A 17,808-nucleotide genomic window follows, 5' to 3' on the forward strand; every position below is an offset into this window, starting at 1 on the left:
GTGGAGCACTTCTAAATTCCAACTGGTTGTTGTTGAACCCCGTCATAGCCCATTGCAATAAAGTTGCCTGGACTTCAATTTTATTCTGACGTCCCCACCACCCAAGACCTGCCATCAATGATCTCACCGCCGAGATACGCTCTCTCAAAGAGAAAATGAATGAATTCTGGTTATTTTGACACTCTTGCCAGATTTGATGTAATTCATCCTTCCTGAGAAGGAAGTACTTTTTCAGATGGAAGAATCTGTGGTTATGTTTTACCAGAGTAGTCAACCTAGCCCTAGATTACCACAGAAATGCCTTCATGTTTGCCTGATGGTGTATTATTACCACAAAAAGGGAAAGCACAAGATCACTTTTACTGAGAAAAATATTGCCCAAATCTTGGAAAGTTGGATAAATGTACATAAGGACTTTTTTTTTTATTATTATTTCACCTTAAGACATTGCTTCTTAAAGATAGACTGCCTTTCAGATTTTTCAAGTGTAGGTCATAAAAAAAATTTCCATTAGGGCTACGTGGCCCTAAATTCTCCGCTATTTTTTCCTGCTTCACCTTGATCCAATTCAGGATACTACATCATGCATCACGTGGCAGGCTTTCCCCGTTCGTGCAAGGCATTGTGGGATCTCATCTCATCTCATTATCTCTAGCCGCTTTATCCTGTTCTACAGGGTCGCAGGCAAGCTGGAGCCTATCCCAGCTGACTACGGGCGAAAGGCGGGGTACACCCTGGACAAGTCGCCAGGTCATCACAGGGCTGACACATAGACAGAGACAACCATTCACACTCACATTCACACCTACGGTCAATTTAGAGTCACCAGTTAACCTAACCTGCATGTCTTTGGACTGTGGGGGAAACCGGAGCACCCGGAGGAAACCCACGCGGACACGGGGAGAACATGCAAACTCTGCACAGAAAGGCCCTCGCCGACCACGGGGCTCGAATCCGGACCTTCTTGCTGTGAGGCGACAGCGCTAGCCACTACACCACCGTGCCACCCGCATTGTGGGATACAAATTTGAAACAGGAGAGAAAAATGGAGGACGTGAGTGTGCGAATGAAACGTGAAAAAACGACTACAGTAATGGAAAGTGAGAAGCAAAGACGTTATGCTGCAAAGGAAAGGAAACGCAGGACCAAACTAACAAATTTCGGTGGTTTGCGAGCACCTTGGTGTGATCAGCTGTTCGTTTAGCGACAGAATGATGGAACTGTCAGTGCACGGTCGAGGTAAACCTGTAGATGGCAGTAACGCAACACTGGATACCAGCTGCCATAAAACCCGAAAGATGAAGAAAAAGAAGAAGGTAAACCTGCGCATGCGCACATCGGACTTCCTCTGTCTGCTTGACTGCGTGAAGCGAGTGATTTCATGCATATTATTTGCCCGGGAATCCCCTCAAATTAAATAACTTCCCAGCCACAGAATGGCCTGGGTTGTTTTTTTGAGATATTACAGAAATAAACATGCATCACAATGACCAAATTTCAGAGAAAACTAAATTTCACCGATTTTATTAAATCAAAAGGCCGTCTAGTTTTAATGGTTGTCTGTTATTTATTTTTTTCCTAAGAACAGGCAAATGTACTTATGACGAAATTCCTGTCTTTGGTAATCACACATGTCCAACAGATGCAGTAGAAAGAAATTCATGCTGGAATGTTCCTTTAATAGTTGCTAAATAAAAACAAGTAAGGCGATTAAACAATCAGTTGGCGAACATGCTGGACTAATTTTAGCCTCTCCTTCCATTCTGACAGATCTCCCAAGTTTCTCATTAAGCTAATGCTCAACTTCCGTGTAACCTACATGTAAATTAAGATATTTCACATTGTTTCAACACAAGTTTGGAAACAAGTTTTTCAAGTAAACCTGGCCACTGGCCAAAGAAAGTTCAAAATATCAAACTCCACCAAACATAGTTTGGCCTGAATATTTTTGTGACACTCCTATGCTAACATAACTAAGGTGAGGCATCCTGATAGACAGCTCTTAAAGTACCAGTACACTCTGTGGCTCTATTCGAAGCCGAGTGCTTTGGACTGGCTCTAAAGGCCACAGGGATAACAGATGTGATGATGTGCTTCGAAACCATTTCTTGATATCGGAAACCATGGAGCAGAGCAGACATCACGGCAGCACTTGCAAAAATCAGCCAACTGACCACTCAGAGGCTGTCCACACGGCAACGGATTCAGGTGAATCTGATAAAATTGTTTATCGTTTCGGCCTGGCGTCCACACGGCACCGGCGTTTTGGGGCACCCAAAACGAGAACGGGTTCCAGAGTGGAAAAATCTGGCAACGGCGCCGTTGCGAAGTCGTCTGGATGAGTAGAACGGATTTGTTTACGATGATGTCACAACCACATGACTAGAACAAGCAGCACTCTCGCTGTTTTGTATGAACCACTGCATCGCATTCCCTTTTGTATACAGCTTTTCTTTTAAATAAACAAGTAACTGAACCATTTCTTGAATTTCTTTTTTTTATTGGATAAGACTGCTTTTCAAAATGTTCACACACAATATAAAAAGTTTTATATAAATTATATAAAAATGCTTTTCAAAATGTTCACACACAATAAGAAAATTAAGTTATATAAAACTATGCACACTAATAAAACTAATTTGTACACACAGAAGGCACGATTTCCTGCCGTAGTCGCAGCCATCTTCTTCTTGTTGTTGTGTGCTTGTTCCTGTGAGTGCTTCACGCCGGGTAGAGGAAGGGGTTTATGCGCATGCGTCCTACTTCTTCTATTGTTCTGGTGTCTCCGATGGGACCGTCTTACAGCGCACGTAGAGGTGTGGCATGTGTATTGCATCGTTTTCAGCAAGCGTTGCGTTGCCATACGTACTGTACCTGATATTTTACTGATCCGTTGCCCATGTGGACGCAATATTTTTTTTAATAAAATCTCGTTGCCGTTGTCATGTGGATGTAGCCTCAGACTACAGTGTAGTCCTCAGGATGGGTGTTAGTTCCAGTTGGGAATTGCTCTATGCTTAGGGATATGTCATGAAGGGTTTAGTGATGTTGGTATGATGTACTGCTGACAGTTCATGTTCATGCCCTTGATAGTGAAGTAAGTAAACCTTGTGTGTTGCATTAATAGTGTGTGTGTGTGGTGTATCCAAACCTTAAGGCAGGGGGTGGTGGTGGTGGTGGTGGTATGGCAGCGATGGTGGGGGATGAATAGCCCCTAGCTTCTTGCTTCTAAACACTCACGCAAACATAATACCCTCATCCCTGCAGCTATATTTAACCTCGTAACACATTAGAACGTACCACCCACATCTTCCTCCACACAGGGAAGTACGAGGGCGATGGTTGGCCTTCCATGTCACTCTGCAGTAACTGACACATAAGCCTTGGGTTCACATGTTCCTACGAGGGCAGGCATTCTTTTCCTAATGTCACCATCACACCGTCATCGCCGGCTCATAATTTGTACTCGGTGTGCCACAGCATATGTCACACCCAAATATTTTGAGCCAATGAATTCAGTCATTCTGTTTTGATTTTTTAATAATCCTCATTAACCTTGCGAGAAGATTCCGCCCTGTACATAGCAAGGTTTTTTTGGGCTTTGCCAAGGCAGAAGGACAGATGAAACATCCTCATCATGCCTGTTCTATAATTCAAACCTGCCATTCACAATGCTGCCTTGTTCCTGCCCTGCCCAGTGTGTGGGTACATGTGTATGTGAGGATGTGAGTAAGAGTACTGGCTCACACACAGCTACATTCCTGCACTGACAACACTGTCATTCCATCAATATCTGGCATACTGAAATCTCAGCGGATCAGACAGCTAAACTTTCCAGAAGCAGGTGCTACCAAAACTTCTGTAAGCTATCCGCCCTCAAAGAGTGCCAGTTATGAAAATATCTCAATAACACACACACACATATGCACGCACACACACGCACATACACACATAATCTCATACACTCAGAGACTCTCGCTTGCTCTTGGCAGAGTGCCTGCTGGATTTCAACGTTCCCTTGTGCAGAAATGCCCCCTCCCATTCCAGCATATCCTGCTTGGCTTGGCCAACAACTTTCCATGCAGCATGACACCAGATCGTTTTCTTCCCACACACTCCTGCTCGCCTGCTAGCAGGGGGGAGGAGAAACATTGCCTCTTCTACCCGTACTATTACTAAATCCCAGATGTGCACACAAACAAAGAGAGGGGGGATTCACATGTTCCCCGTACCCTTCGTCAGCAGTATGTTATTAACATTTCTCTTTGTTTGGGAACATGAGAGGAGGCGCGGACCACGTGTTTCGGGACTCAGTCCAGCACATTCTTCTGAGAAATAGTCAGTCTGCATGCGGCTGGATGTGGACAGGATGTTAGACACACCACATTTTTCATGGCTAGCTTTGTTCCAAGTCTGGTTTTGGAGTGAAATAAGGAATCACAAATTGGGGCGTTCGTATTATTCGCTCAAATTAAGGCTGATTAAACCTCATAGATGATATGATGTTTTAGCAATATGTTCCAATATGCTGGAGTAGAAATTAAAATTGTACTGTTATCACAATTTTCTCGAAGACAAACTCGCACTGAACCAAATGAGGAATATAAGATAGAAATAGAACTATATTACAATATTTAGCACACCAGCTCCATAGGTAGATGAAAAACAGAGAGAAAAGAGAGGAGGAGAGAGTGAAACCGAGACGCTGTTTGATCTTTCGGGACACAGCAAGCACATTATTCACCGTGGCACGATTATATAACACGGGCGATGACTGAGTTATGAGTCGGTGCTGCAAACTCAGTCTGTTTACCTATTATCCCTTTTTTCTCATCTCTCTTCTTCTTCTTCTTCCTTTCTCTTAATCAACGAGCAATGTTGAATACCACAGTGCTCTAACTGGAGGACATGTTTTCCATGGCTAAATGAGGAGAGGCTCATATTTGTACTGTATGTGGTTGCGTGCCAGGAAAATCATCCAACTCTAATTGCTCCCAGATTGAAACTGTGGAAAACAGGCCAGCTTTGCGGAGCCAACATGAAGGAGGCAAAGAAATCTCTTCTTGCAAATGTGCAGAGACAGAATACGCGTCAAGTCGAGACTTGTCGGAAATGCATTTGACAACAATACTCTAGGTTGGCAGCATCAAGCTGAAGAACAAACTGTAATAACGCCAAAAGGCTGTCCGTAGCTGCAGCTGGTTGGGTTCATGTCAAAACCTGACGTTCTCTCCTTTCTGCCTTTGTGCTGTGTGCAGAGAAGCCGCCTTTTTTCTTTATCACATCAGCTCATCAGCTGATCCCAATCCCTTCTCTCCCTCAGAAATGGCTGTCTTGCACACAAAAGCCTCTTCTGTCTGCCGCCCCCCCTCCCGTCCTCTCTCTCTCTCTCTCCCTCGCTCTCTTCTTTTTTCTGTCGAGATCTGTTTTTGTGCTCTTTTGTTTTTGTTCCTCTTCGCCTCGTCTCGTTTTTCTCTCCCTCCCTTTGCCGCCGCTTACTGCTCGCTCCAGTTTTTTTTTCAGCACATTTGACAGCGATCCAGCACCTGAAAGAAAACATTCCGACGATTGCAAACGCTAGCTGTCTCGTTTTTCACGTAGAGGACAAAAAAGGAATGCTCATTTCCATTTCACAGAAAGAAAGAAAGAAAGAAAGAAAGAAAGAAAGAAAGAAAGAAAGAAAGAAAGAAAGAAAGAAAGAAAGAAAGTGGGTGTGGATAAAAGACAGAGACTGTACTTTGTGATGATTTCATCCATCATGTGAATTGCAGCCTACTGCGATTCCTGCAGGCCCCTTTTTGACACTGCACGCTAAAAATAGAGCAGTGTGGCTCCGTGGCAGGACGAGAGGGCATTAATCATGCAGAAGAAGAATACATTCCTCTGGTTACTTCTCAATCAGCCTCCCCCCCACCCACCCACCCACCCTACCCTTCCCTACCACCCGCTCTGGAAACCATCAGTACTCCATGAGAAGGAAAGGCGGGGGTTAGAAACGGGTTCTTACGTCTGCCAGTCTGAGAATGCAAAACGGGAAATCAATCAAACAACGGTCACACGTTTCTCAGCAAATGGATCAAACTGCAGAGTTGACCTTCATGAACAAGGCCTGTTTCTCAGACGTGAGCGTGTAAGTGGTGGTGAAGGCCGGAGGAAACAAGGTCCCTTCCCCGCCTGGGATAACAAGGGTGCTGGGCTTCATCTGTGTCCTATTAAACTGAACATTTGGATCCCCGTGAGATCAAAGATGAAGCCTGTGGGGTCTGGACAGAAAGATAGATACGAAGACTTCAATTGAGATCAGCTGTTGCGTGCCGATTGCACTAGTGGCTGAGAGGAGAAAGAGTAGAAGTTGCACAGTTTTTGAAATATATATGAAGATGATCCCATAGACCTGCAGGGCATGAATGAATGTTGAATGCAAACAGAGAAAATCCAGCCTTTCTTCCAGCTTTTCTTCTTGAAAGAGTGAAAAGTCATCCTTAAAAATCAATAGTTAAAAAGCTCGGGTTCGAGATAACACGCTATAATAAGACACAGGGGCATAAATGCATCGCTGACTTCAGTGAACTGCTTCTTTTATGGTAGTAACTTTCTAACGGCTATTTTTGCACATAAAGGACAAAAGGTAATTCAAACCAGATGCAACTGTGTTTTAATTAAAGGTTTCTTTATAGGACAGTTTGGCCGAGGGCTCACTCTGACCAGGACGCTCAAGGAGGAACAATGCCACTAATGTTAGAAACCTCATGACTCCAACCAAAATAGCACTAACCATAAATCCTGCATTGCATTCCTTTCTCCTTTTTTTGGTTTTAGAAAAAGCCCTTGTCCTTGTTCCCAATCAGCAGTGACCTGCTTTTGCCTTTATGTTACAGCTTTCCATTAGCCTACTGCCTGTTGGAGAGAACGGGAGCAAAACAGAGAGCTAAAGAAAGACTAATGACAGAGGAGTGAAAATAGATAGTCACCTAAATAAGGTGTCATGCAGAGTTATATATAGAGAGCGCCGCTGCGAGTGAGAAAGCGCAAAAGTGAGGAAGAGAGAGAGAATAATTCTCTCTCACAGAATTAACGTCTTAAACAGTCCTGAATTATCATCTTCATCAGGCTCCTCTGTCTCTTACTTTCTTTCTCGCCAACGTGATTAAATCAAAGTCTACATTAATTCTCCATTCAAACGGAAACGCCAAACTCATCTGATAGACATAGACGCAGCCCCAACCCCCTTCCCAATCCCCTACTCATAATCTCGTTTCCCCCATGGCTCCACCTGATGTATACCCCAACTGTCATCACAGAGCACCGAACTCACAACCCAACACACCTTTGTCCCAAAGGCCTTGCAGTACTGCTGCAATGCTGCATGTCACATTCTTTCAAACTGTACGTGTCATCCTTCTTTTAACAAGACAGTCTTCAAACGCTTTCAACCTAGATAGTGGTTCAATAAAAGTGTTGAACTTGATAATGTCTTTTCATCTTCTCAGCCTTGAGCCTCTGCACACGGAGTTTGGACTTTGCCTCCATAACAACCCATTTATATCACAGGCAGCTGCCTTTGTTGACCAATATCCAGAGGCTATTCCATGCGTAGGTTGGGGTTTGTGTTCTTACCGAATGATCAGCAAGGTCAAAAGTCGAGTGTTTGTGTCAATACGCCTTGTGTGAAATGGTAGAAAGGGCTAGAAAACTAGGTTTTTGAGACATCCAAATCTAATTCATTCACTCACTTCCCTTTCACCAACAATGGAATGCCATTGTATTGCTTAAAATAGCTAACTTGTTTTGAGTCAACTATTTAAAGATCTGGGCGGCACGGTGGTGTAGTGGTTAGCGCTGTCACCTCACAGCAAGAAGGTCCTGGGTTCGAGCCCCGGGGCTGGCGAGGGCCTTTCTGTGTGGAGTTTGCATGTTCTCCCCGTGTCCGCGTGGGTTTCCTCCGGGTGCTCCGGTTTCCCCCACAGTCCAAAGACATGCAGGTTAGGTTCACTGGTAACTCTAAATTGACCGTAGGTGTGAGTGTGAATGGTTGTCTGTGTCTATGTGTCAGCCCTGTGATGACCTGGCGACTTGTCCAGGGTGTACCCCGCCTTTCGCCCGTAGTCAGCTGGGATAGGCTCCAGCTTGCCTGCGACCCTGTAGAAGGATAAAGCGGCTAGAGATAATGAGATGAGATGAGATTTAAAGATCTCTTTAAAGAACAAGACCTGAGAATTTGATGGAAATTCAGAATTTGAGATTGCTTCAGACGTTTCTCTATAAAGGTTTAAAGATGGTCATGGAAAATGGCTCCGTTTTGAGACACCAACTTATACAGCAGGCGCAAAAACACAGCAAGGGCCATGAGAGCCAGTTTATAAAGCAACGTATCATGAAGTTCAGTCTTGAAACAGCTGTTTAAAAAAAAAAATTAACCTCAACAGAAATCCAGAATTTTAGATTTTAGCTTCAGGGCCCCCCCCCCTTTAAAAAGGTCTGAAGTTCTCATCTCATTATCTGTAGCTGCTTTATCCTGTTCTACAGGGTCGCAGGCAAGCTGGAGCCTATCCCAGCTGACTACGGGCAAAAGGCGGGGTACACCCTGGACAAGTCGCCAGGTCATCACAGGGCTGACACATAGACAACCATTCACACCTACGGTCAATTTAGAGTCACCAGTTAACCTAACCTGCATGTCTTTGGACTGTGGGGGAAACCGGAGCACCCGGAGGAAACCCACACGGACAGAACATGCAAACTCCACACAGAAAGGCCCTTGCCGGCCACGGGGCTTGAACCCAGACCTTCTTGCTGTGAGGCGACAGCACTAACCACTACACCACCGTGCTGCCTAGGTCTGAAGTTGTAACTGGAAAATAAAAGCACAGGTTTAATTGTTCCATTTTAAGTGACTCTTATGCAGTGAGGTCAAAACATAGCAAGGGCCATGATATCCAGTTAATAAAGCAAAATATCCTCAATTCCAATCCTGAATCGGTTCTCAACAAGTCATTACAAGTCTTTTGATATTGAATGTCAGTGTCAATCCTTCATTTTCAACTGCTTCAAACCACACCTTGTCTTGCCTTGCCAATTTAAAAAGCAAATCTTCTGAGGAAAATCTGGAAAAAGAAAACAATGAAAAAGTCTAGGCAGGAAAAGCACTCCAAGCCAATAGTAAGAGAGTGGGGTAGTTTGTGAGTTTGTTCTTGCCAAAGCTGACCATTTACAGAGCCTTCGTACTGCCAAACCACCACACCCATGGCGGCACAGAAAAGAGGCAGCCAGAGTGCAAAGGAGCGCTCTTGCTTTTGAAAAACACAAGAGATTGTGCAACAGTTGTCAAACAGAACCCACAGAAAGGCCTGTTACACATTAACAAACGAGGTCAAGAAGCAGTTCCTCTGTTCCCCCCTCCCACCCACATCTTCCCTTCTCTTCTACTCTATCCTTTGGTCTATGCTTCCTCCCACCCATTCCTCCCCCATGTAGCAGAAACTCGTGCTGGGTGGGATATTTCATTACAAAGCATTCATTTTACACATCTAAGAAGGACCCCGTAAGTCCCGTGTCGCAGTATGATGGAAAGCCCTGTGCCACGTGCACCAGAAAACCCCATCTTAAAAGCCTTTTTTTTTTTTTAAAAAATGGCACTCATACAAAGAGTCAGAAAGGATGCAAGGGATCCACTTTGAAGAGCAAATCTCTACAATCAGGCTTCCTGAAACGGGAGTCTGTTTTCAAAGATGCTTCCAGAGACGAAGGCGAGATTTGAAAAAGTTCATGGGTAAAATTTCACCCTGTAAAAAAAAAAAAATTTTAAATCCTCAGCCCATATCCTGAAGTATGTGGAGGTTTTTTTTTTTTTTTTTGGAAAATGATTAATTAGGACTTTTATCCCAAAGACGGCTCATGAGGGAACATGGCGAAGTGAGCATGGAACTGTGTCAATTGGGTGTGAAGAAAAAAAGACAACCAACACAACCATGATTACATGGGCTGAGAGATGTGTGACTAAAAAGAATGTTTTATGAAGATCCAACTCAACACTTGAAGGGAAGCTCTAGTTAATTATGCATTGTTTTTCCCTCTGGACATTTTTTTTATTAAGAATTCCACTTTAGCTTGTGACTATTTCACATCTGAATTTGTTGTTTATTCATTGGCTTTGACTAGGATTTATAACGACTTCAAACTGATTTATTTCTCTGCAATGTAAAATTCTTTGCTTCAGACCCCGATATCTTATTCCAACCTACTCTAGAACAACACAAACCTCATGAATGAAAAGGAGTATTTTTTATTTCAGTACCTTAAGCCTTTTGTTTAGATATTATAGTTCCTTACTCGATCCATTTATATTACATACTGTATAATAATCCCTTTATTTAAAAAAAAATGGTTATCCGAGAGACTGAGGAGCCTGATTTGCCCATAAGCAAACCAACTGTGATGCCAACAACCTACTTTTCTGCTGCTTGACAGTAGCAGGCCAATAAAAGGCCATTCCCAAGCCTGGGCCTGGGCCTGGTTTCCCCCGTGTCTGCTAACTGACGTGGCACCTCCATATTCCCTCCTGTGTTTACCCATGCAACAGGTAACTAGGCAACGGAGGCCCCCTTTTACGACACACACCAGCTTGGCGAGGGTGTGATCTCTATATTTGGTGCGACATAAAAACCTTTCCTCCAGATAAAGGCTTCCAGTCAACAGGACGCATGTTCCTTTCTTGGTGCTGCCGTGTCTGTGATTGATGGCAGGAGGGCTTCGCCTGTTTTCTGTCTAATTATAGTCAGTGCAACTGCTGGAGATGTCTGCCCCCCTCCATTTCTCTGTCTCCCATTCCTCCCTCGCTACCTTTCACATTTTCTGCTTTCATTTTTTCCCCCTTGAATAGCAAATGCTCTGGAATGTGAGCTGGGCTGTTTGCCCCGCAACCCCCCCGCCCCTTCACTTCCCCCCTTTTAGCCCCTCCTGTCTGGGTGCATGCGTGCATTTGTGTGCGTGCGTGGGTGCATGTGTGTGTTACTGCATAAAGCACCAACAGTAAGACCCTTACAGGATTTCCACAGATCCCTAAGGCAGACTAGCTTAAAACTGCTGACGTGGCGAACACACACTGGCTTGTCCAGGCCGTGCAGGCCCACAGCGTACTTGTTGACCTTCAGAACTGCGTCTGAATCTGAACCCTCCAATCGGAGCAGTTTGTTCCAAACCCAAAGTGAAACAGTCGCTCAGACTACCTCTACACGCTTGACAGAAAAATGTCTTAAGTACACATCAGGGCTTACACACAGCTGCACATAGTCTACAATAACAGAAGTGCACTTCCAGCACAGATCATATTTTTTTGATCATTTTAAAACTAACGTACAAGGTGCTGTACCTTCAGTATGTATCCTTTACCTAGGAATGCACTGATATAGTTAGCATTTTAAACTGTAAAACTAATCGCAGTCTATTTATGTAATGTAAATCGTATTTAAAGGTACGCCACTTCCACATTTCGAATTGAAAGAACTATATTAATAAAACGGCACAATATTTACTCGTGAGGGTACCATGAAAGTGACAAGGAAAGGTACAGGTACTAAAGGTACTAATTTTCCTGAGAGTGAAATATACATAAAGGATGTTAATACAGTTAGTTTATTATCTGACAATTAAGTTATAGGTTACAGGTCAATATTTTGGTGTTGCACAGCATTATGGCATTATATTACTCTATAATAAAAAAAAATAATAGTAAATAATACATAGGCTAATCATAATATCATATGTGTACAGTCATAATAGTACTAATGTAAGTATTATAGCGGTAATTAAATTTGTTTATGATCACAAATTGAATCCAAATCTCCTGCTTTTATATTAATATAAAAGTCAGACACGTTTGCAATGAAAGCAGGTCGACCGGTTTTGAATGAAGCTCTACATTTCTGCGGGAGGAACTAAAGGAAAACTGGCAACCTATAAATCATGAAAGCCGAAAGACTGCATGCGTCTCGAGACTGTTTAAAAGGAAACCCCTCACATTTTGTATATGCATATATATTTTTATTATTCAGACTCGACACGAAATGGATAGGGGTGGGACGGCTGTGTAAACAAAGCACTTCACTGAGAGTTTCGGTGTGACGAAACAACAAAACAAGTCTGACAACACCACATGAGCGCGCACACGTCATCACTCGGTCAGCTCAGAACAGAAGGCGCGCGGGTGTGAACGCTGCGCGCGGTGCATGTCGGGAAGTGACAGTCCGAGCCAGAGCAGCCGCCATGTTTACTGAAAACCGAAAACGGAAATTGTCTTGAAATATTGGGAGTTTAAAAGCTCGTTAGAGCTAAACGTTTAATTAAATACTCTCTGAGTAAATAGAAGATATTTTTGTAGTGCTTTTTTTAATATAATAATAATAATACCTAGATTGTTCTTCAAATAAACTCAACAAGAGTTGTATAATATAATATAAATATATATATATATATATATATATATATATATATATGTCTGTCAGTTGATGAGTATCATTACTGTAATATGTCATTAATATGAAGTATTTTAATATGTGTATTATAACATAAATAATATACAAGACTTGGAAGTTTATAAATCCTGAAAATGGGATACGGAATTTGTAATCATAAGTATTCTGATATTAACAGGATATATCCTGGTTCCTTTTCAGGTCACGTGAACAGCAGAAGTAAAAGAGCAATAAAAATGATTTCAGTAAAAACAAGAAGGTAGTTACCAGGCTGGGTTATGAAAGGGTTAAGCGCAGTCTTGCTGCTCCGTTGAATGGCAAGTGCATGTGAATTCTGGGCGGAACAGAGGCCTCCATTCACTTCTGTAAGCTTAGTGTGTGCAATCAGCCTTAACAGTAGCAGGCGTGTTGGCCTCCAAGGAGCCCCAGACTGAGGAGACGGAGCACGGTGACTCAGGAATTCCACCGCAGGGGGCGAAAACCACGTGGTCAGGGAACATTTCATTAGGGCTCAAGCTATGGTGTGGGGCCAACTCTCTTAACGTGTGGCTAAATTTACTCAGAAGTCAAATAAATTGCTCCGGACTTGGTCAAGAAGCAGCTTCAAACGCTGACGTTCTCATTCACTCACTCATGGCAGTAGATTCCACAAGCTAGAAAACTCTGAACGTTAAAGGAAATGAAATTATTAAGAAGTTTTTTTTAAAAATAATAATAAATCCCCCAAAGATTACTGAATGTTATAGATGCCATGTATAAGGTATGGAAATGTTGTTGAGGAACACATGCTTGGCTTACTGAAAAAGGCCAAAGGAAAGAGTGTTTACGAGCCCTGAACATATGGTAAGTGGGAATAAAAATAGACATCTAGAGGGTCAGATTGCATGCGGCATTAAGGTACTCCACAGAAGAGTTGTGAAAAAATGTAAAATACAAATCACAACCAGATGACAGTCTGAAAAGATCCATTCTCATCAATTCAAGTGTTCTAGAGGAGTTAGTTAGTAAATAATGCACATGTTAAAATCGCTGGACTGCCGCCACATATACAGCACAGAATATCACATTCTCCCTTTGTCTCATCGGCTCTCCCCCCCAACTGAGTTCCATTTTCTTGCACAGGTTGTTGCATCATCCCTCTAGAGTGTGTTTCACAGGACGGAAAGACTGCCTCAAAAATAATAGACAAGAAGCAGAGCATGGACACTTTAGGCTGTTATTACAAGGTCAAAAATTGTATTTGGCAATTTTAAACAAGTGCATACAAGTACAGCTAGAAGCATTTCAGTTTTGCCAAGTGCTCAGAGTAGTTTTAGTCACATTCTATGTTTAAACATGGACTGCCACCAGTTCTAATAGTACACTGATAATTGGCGTTGAACAACAACTGAAGGGGGTGGGGGGGGGTGAAAGTAGTCTGTTAGAATGTGTACATACCTTTTTCATCTTCAAAAAATATAGAAACAATGTATTCAAAAAGGGAAAATCAAAAAAATTTATACAGCCATGTTTATGAAGTGTACACTTCCCTTGAGTCCATATGTACATGTCCGATAATTTCTGCTTGGATGGTATGCAATTTGATTTATTTATAGTCATCTGAAATTGTATGTGTGTGTGTGTGTGTGTGTGTCATTTGTTGTTTTTTAATGTTTAGCAAAAAAAACAACAAACGAAAACAAAAAACAAACGTAACACAAAAAAAGGAAATCAGAATAGTGTGGAAAAATCAAGGGTCTCTCTCCTTTTTTACTTTCACGTCTCCGGCCAAGATGGTCGCTATTTCCCCTTGCATGAATGCCCAGGGCACGTTGGAGCCCACCAGTGGGCATTTCTCACCGCTGGGGCAATACACTTCACCCGTGGCACCCTGCTGTTTGATGCTCTCGCGTGAGCAGGGGAAGCAGAACTTGTGTGAGGGCACTGATGGGCACTGCACGAAATGTGTGTCCTCGAGCCGCTCATGACACAAGGTGCAGCACAGGGGAACGCTGCCAGGAGGCACCGACGAGTCCGGAATGCTCTGTGGGTGACCACCCTGAGGGTCTACTACACCTGGGACATGGCTAGCACCTGTGCCCGCAGCAGCCGTGCCTGCCACCCCTGCACCCATCACGTCCCTTTGGGTGAGCCGCCTCTGGCCGGCTGAGGAAGGAGAGAGCGGGCTGCCGCTGTTCCTCCTTGCTGTAGTGGAGTGCACCTGGTTGGCGTCTTTGGGCGAGCCGGTGCCTGCGCTGCCAGCGTTGTCCGCTGCCTGAATGAGGGCTGCCATGGGAGACTGGCCGTTCTGCACAGCCAAAGCGGCCTCGGGCGGCGTGGTGCGTGGGTGTGGAGAGATGGTAGAAGGAGGTCCGGTGGTGTAGCCTGGCAGAGCTGCAGCAGGCAGCTTTGGCACTTCAGATGTACAGGAAGACCAAGGCAACCCGTCACCGTTCAGCTTAGTGCCTGCGCCCTCACCGTCAGGCTCCGGGGACGCTTTCCTCTTCGTCGGGCCACGAGGTTGCTTGCCTCGATCTGTAAAGGGAGGGTTAACAGACATTAGGCAAACATGGAGTCCTTTCATTCTTCAAAAACTCTCAGCATGACCTGTTGTTGGCACTGTTTGACGCACAAAAACAGCCAGTGAACTTTCCAAATCATTTCCAGGAGATTATATGTAAACAGTAAAGTTGCAGGGTTCAGAAGGCATGTCACACAGGCTTGTCTAATACTGAGTGAAGAGTACCTGTTTTTGACGAGGCTGTGCTCTCGTATCCCATCCGGTGCTGCATGGCTGCGTGGTCCTTCTTGAACCTGCCGTCCAGAGTCTGCAGGGCCATGAGGTCTCGGACCGTCTTGCCTTTGTTCATCCAGTCATCGCGCTTGTGACTCTCGGTCGGGTCTGACACGCTGTCCGGTCGGTGTTTGTCCTTCGAGTCGTCTGATCGCTTCCCGCCGTGGTCGACTGTTAACGCGCCCGGGATCCCTATAGGCGGCCGGCCGTTGAGCGTGTTCACCGCGAGAGCGCCGTTAACGTTCACCAAAGGCACGAGGCTCGGAGGGACCGCGCTCGCCCTGCGGTTATTGGGGCTCTGGCGGTTCAGCTCCGGCGGCTCGTCAGGTTTGGGGAATCCGTTGGGAACAGCGAGGCCGTTCGGCTGCCTGGCTCCAGGCTGGTACTCGGGCCCGAGGCGGGGCGGTCTGTCCGAAGAGATGGAGTAGCGGTCCAGGGTTTGAGGCGGCGGCGGCCGCGAGCTCCCGTCTCCAGCCGCGTGGTTCACAGACTGAATGTCCTTGGCCGACTTGCCTGCTCCAGGCGTCCTGCTTTCCTGGAAGCCGTGAGCCCGCTTGAGCTGCCGCGCGGTCTCGATCACGAACTCGATGCGATCAGCGCCCTCATAGTTCACGCACCCTCTGCACACCGGCTCCGTGAAATCCCAAATCATCGCCCACGGCATGCGGGGCAGGTCGCACAGATAGCACGACTGCCTGCGCGAGGCAGCGACCGCCGCTGAGGACATGGCTGTGGGGAAGGAAGGAAGGAAGGAAGAAGAAAAGCACGGATACGACTAATTCTCCAAACGCCCGTCTGTTTTGTTTTGTTTCGTTCTGTTTTAGTTCTGTTAAAAAGCAGAAAAAAAAATCGATCGCGACAGAAGCAGCGAAGTTTACACTCCGAAGTTCATGGCAGTGCGTGCTTTACGGCAGCGCGCTTCTATCTATCTCGCGCACTACTACTCAGCCAGCTCTGTGTGGCGCGGTGACGTCACCAAAGTTCAGCTTCCAGCGTTTCAGCTCCGATTCTATTTACTTCGATTCTTCGACAACCGCCTTCTGCGCATGCGCCATACTTCCCTCCCCTTCCCTCCCCTCCCCTCCCCCCGGCGCTCCAGCTGGGCTGTTGGATCTGTAACCACTTCTTTTTTTTTGTGTGTGTGTGTGTGTGTGTGTTTGGTTTTTTTTTTTTTTCAGTGTCTAGATGTGTTTTCTCAGTAATATTTACCTTCTTGTTTTTGTTGATTCACAGGAACGTCATATCTACGCTACAAACAGGAAGTCAAAATCTTGTATCTTTTCAAAGATTCAAAGTTTTTTTTTTATTGTCAAATTAAAAAAAAAAAACAATATATATACACTACCGTTCAAAAGTTTGGGGTCACTTTGAAATTTCCTTATTTTTGAAAGAAAAGCACTGTTCTTTTCAGTGAAGATAACTAATCAGAAATACACTCTATACATTGCTAATGGGCGGCACGGTGTAGTGGTTAGCGCTGTCGCCTCACAGCAAGAAGGTCCTGGGTTCGAGCCCCGTGGCCAGCGAGGGCCTTTCTGTGTGGAGTTTGCATGTTCTCCCCGTGTCCGTGTGGGTTTTCTCCGGGTGCTCCGGTTTCCCCCACAGTCCAAAGACATGCAGGTTAGGTTAAGTGGTGACTCTAAATTGAGTGTGAATGGTTGTCTATTGCCGCTTTTCCACTACCAACGCGGCTGAGTTGGGCTGAGCCATGCCGGGCTGTTGGAGTTGCATTTCGACTACAACCGCGCTGAACCATGCTGGCTGGAAGTGGGTGGACACATTGGGTGGAGTTAGCGAAAGTGGGTGGACGTCAGGTGATGTCGTTAGGTGGCGCAAACAGTGACATCAGTGATCTTTTAAGTGGTCATCTCACGACCCGGAGAGTAAGCAATAAACATGGAGGACATGGTGTCGTTAGTGTTGCTGGTCTTGGTGCTGTGGCTTGTTGTCACCAACAACGCCAACAGATACTGGCAAGAGCGTATAGATGAGGCGAGGCGCATAAGGCTTCATAATTCTCGTAATTCGTAATTCTCCTTCTTCCGGGTTTACGGTGTTTACAGATCCCAGCGTGCTCACGGGGCGTGTGTGGGCATGTGAGGACACTCCTCCTCACCAATCAGTGCACAGGGAAGTGTCTCCTCACGCCCCTAGCCCCACTCGGCTCGGTTTGGCTCGCTTCAGCCCCACTCCAAAACCGTGCGAGTTTTGGGGGCTGAGCAGGGCTGAAGCGAGCTGAGTCGTGCTGTTCTTAGATAGTCGAAACGCGAGCCGTGTCGGGCTGAAGTGAGCTGAAGCGAGCTGAAGTGAGCTGAAAAAGGGTAGTGGAAAAGGGCCATATGTGTCGGCCCTGTGATGACCTGGCGACTTGTCCAGGGTGTACCCCGCCTTTCGCCCATAGTCAGCTGGGATGGGCTCCGGCTAGCTTGTGACCCTGTAGAACAGGATAAAGCGGCTAGAGATAATGAGATGAGACATTGCTAATGTGGTAAATGACTATTCTAGCTGCAAATGTCTGGTTTTTGGTGCAATATCTCCATAGGTGTATAGAGGCCCATTTCCAGC

The 17,808-nt window shown here is 45.1% G+C and overlaps 1 protein-coding gene across 1 annotated transcript; it reads right to left on the reverse strand.

Moving 5' to 3' along the window:
* Window positions 1–13,684: 13,684 nt before the first annotated feature.
* On the reverse strand, window positions 13,685–16,215 carry irf2bp2b (interferon regulatory factor 2 binding protein 2b). The gene is made up of 2 exons (XM_060941037.1): window positions 15,196–16,215; window positions 13,685–14,984 (listed from the first exon to the last, which is right to left on the reverse strand). Exons 1-2 carry the CDS (start codon window positions 15,968–15,970, stop codon window positions 14,200–14,202), a joined length of 1,560 nt encoding a protein of 519 aa, XP_060797020.1. The 5' UTR covers window positions 15,971–16,215; the 3' UTR covers window positions 13,685–14,199.
* Between the last annotated feature and the right edge of the window lie 1,593 nt (window positions 16,216–17,808).

Source organism: Neoarius graeffei, chromosome 15, assembly GCF_027579695.1.
Source record: "Neoarius graeffei isolate fNeoGra1 chromosome 15, fNeoGra1.pri, whole genome shotgun sequence".
NCBI classification, from domain to species: Eukaryota; Metazoa; Chordata; class Actinopteri; order Siluriformes; family Ariidae; genus Neoarius; species Neoarius graeffei.

What these genes read in the sequence shown, in the direction of transcription:
- irf2bp2b (XM_060941037.1), bottom strand. Translation starts at nt 15,970, where the DNA reads ATGTCCTCAGCGGCGGTCGCTGCCTCGCGCAGGCAGTCGTGCTATCTG. An exon ending in CACAGCCTCGTCAAAAACAG is followed by an intron (nt 14,985 to 15,195) that starts GTACTCTTCACT and finishes CTCCCTTTACAG; the next exon opens with ATCGAGGCAAGCAACCTCGT.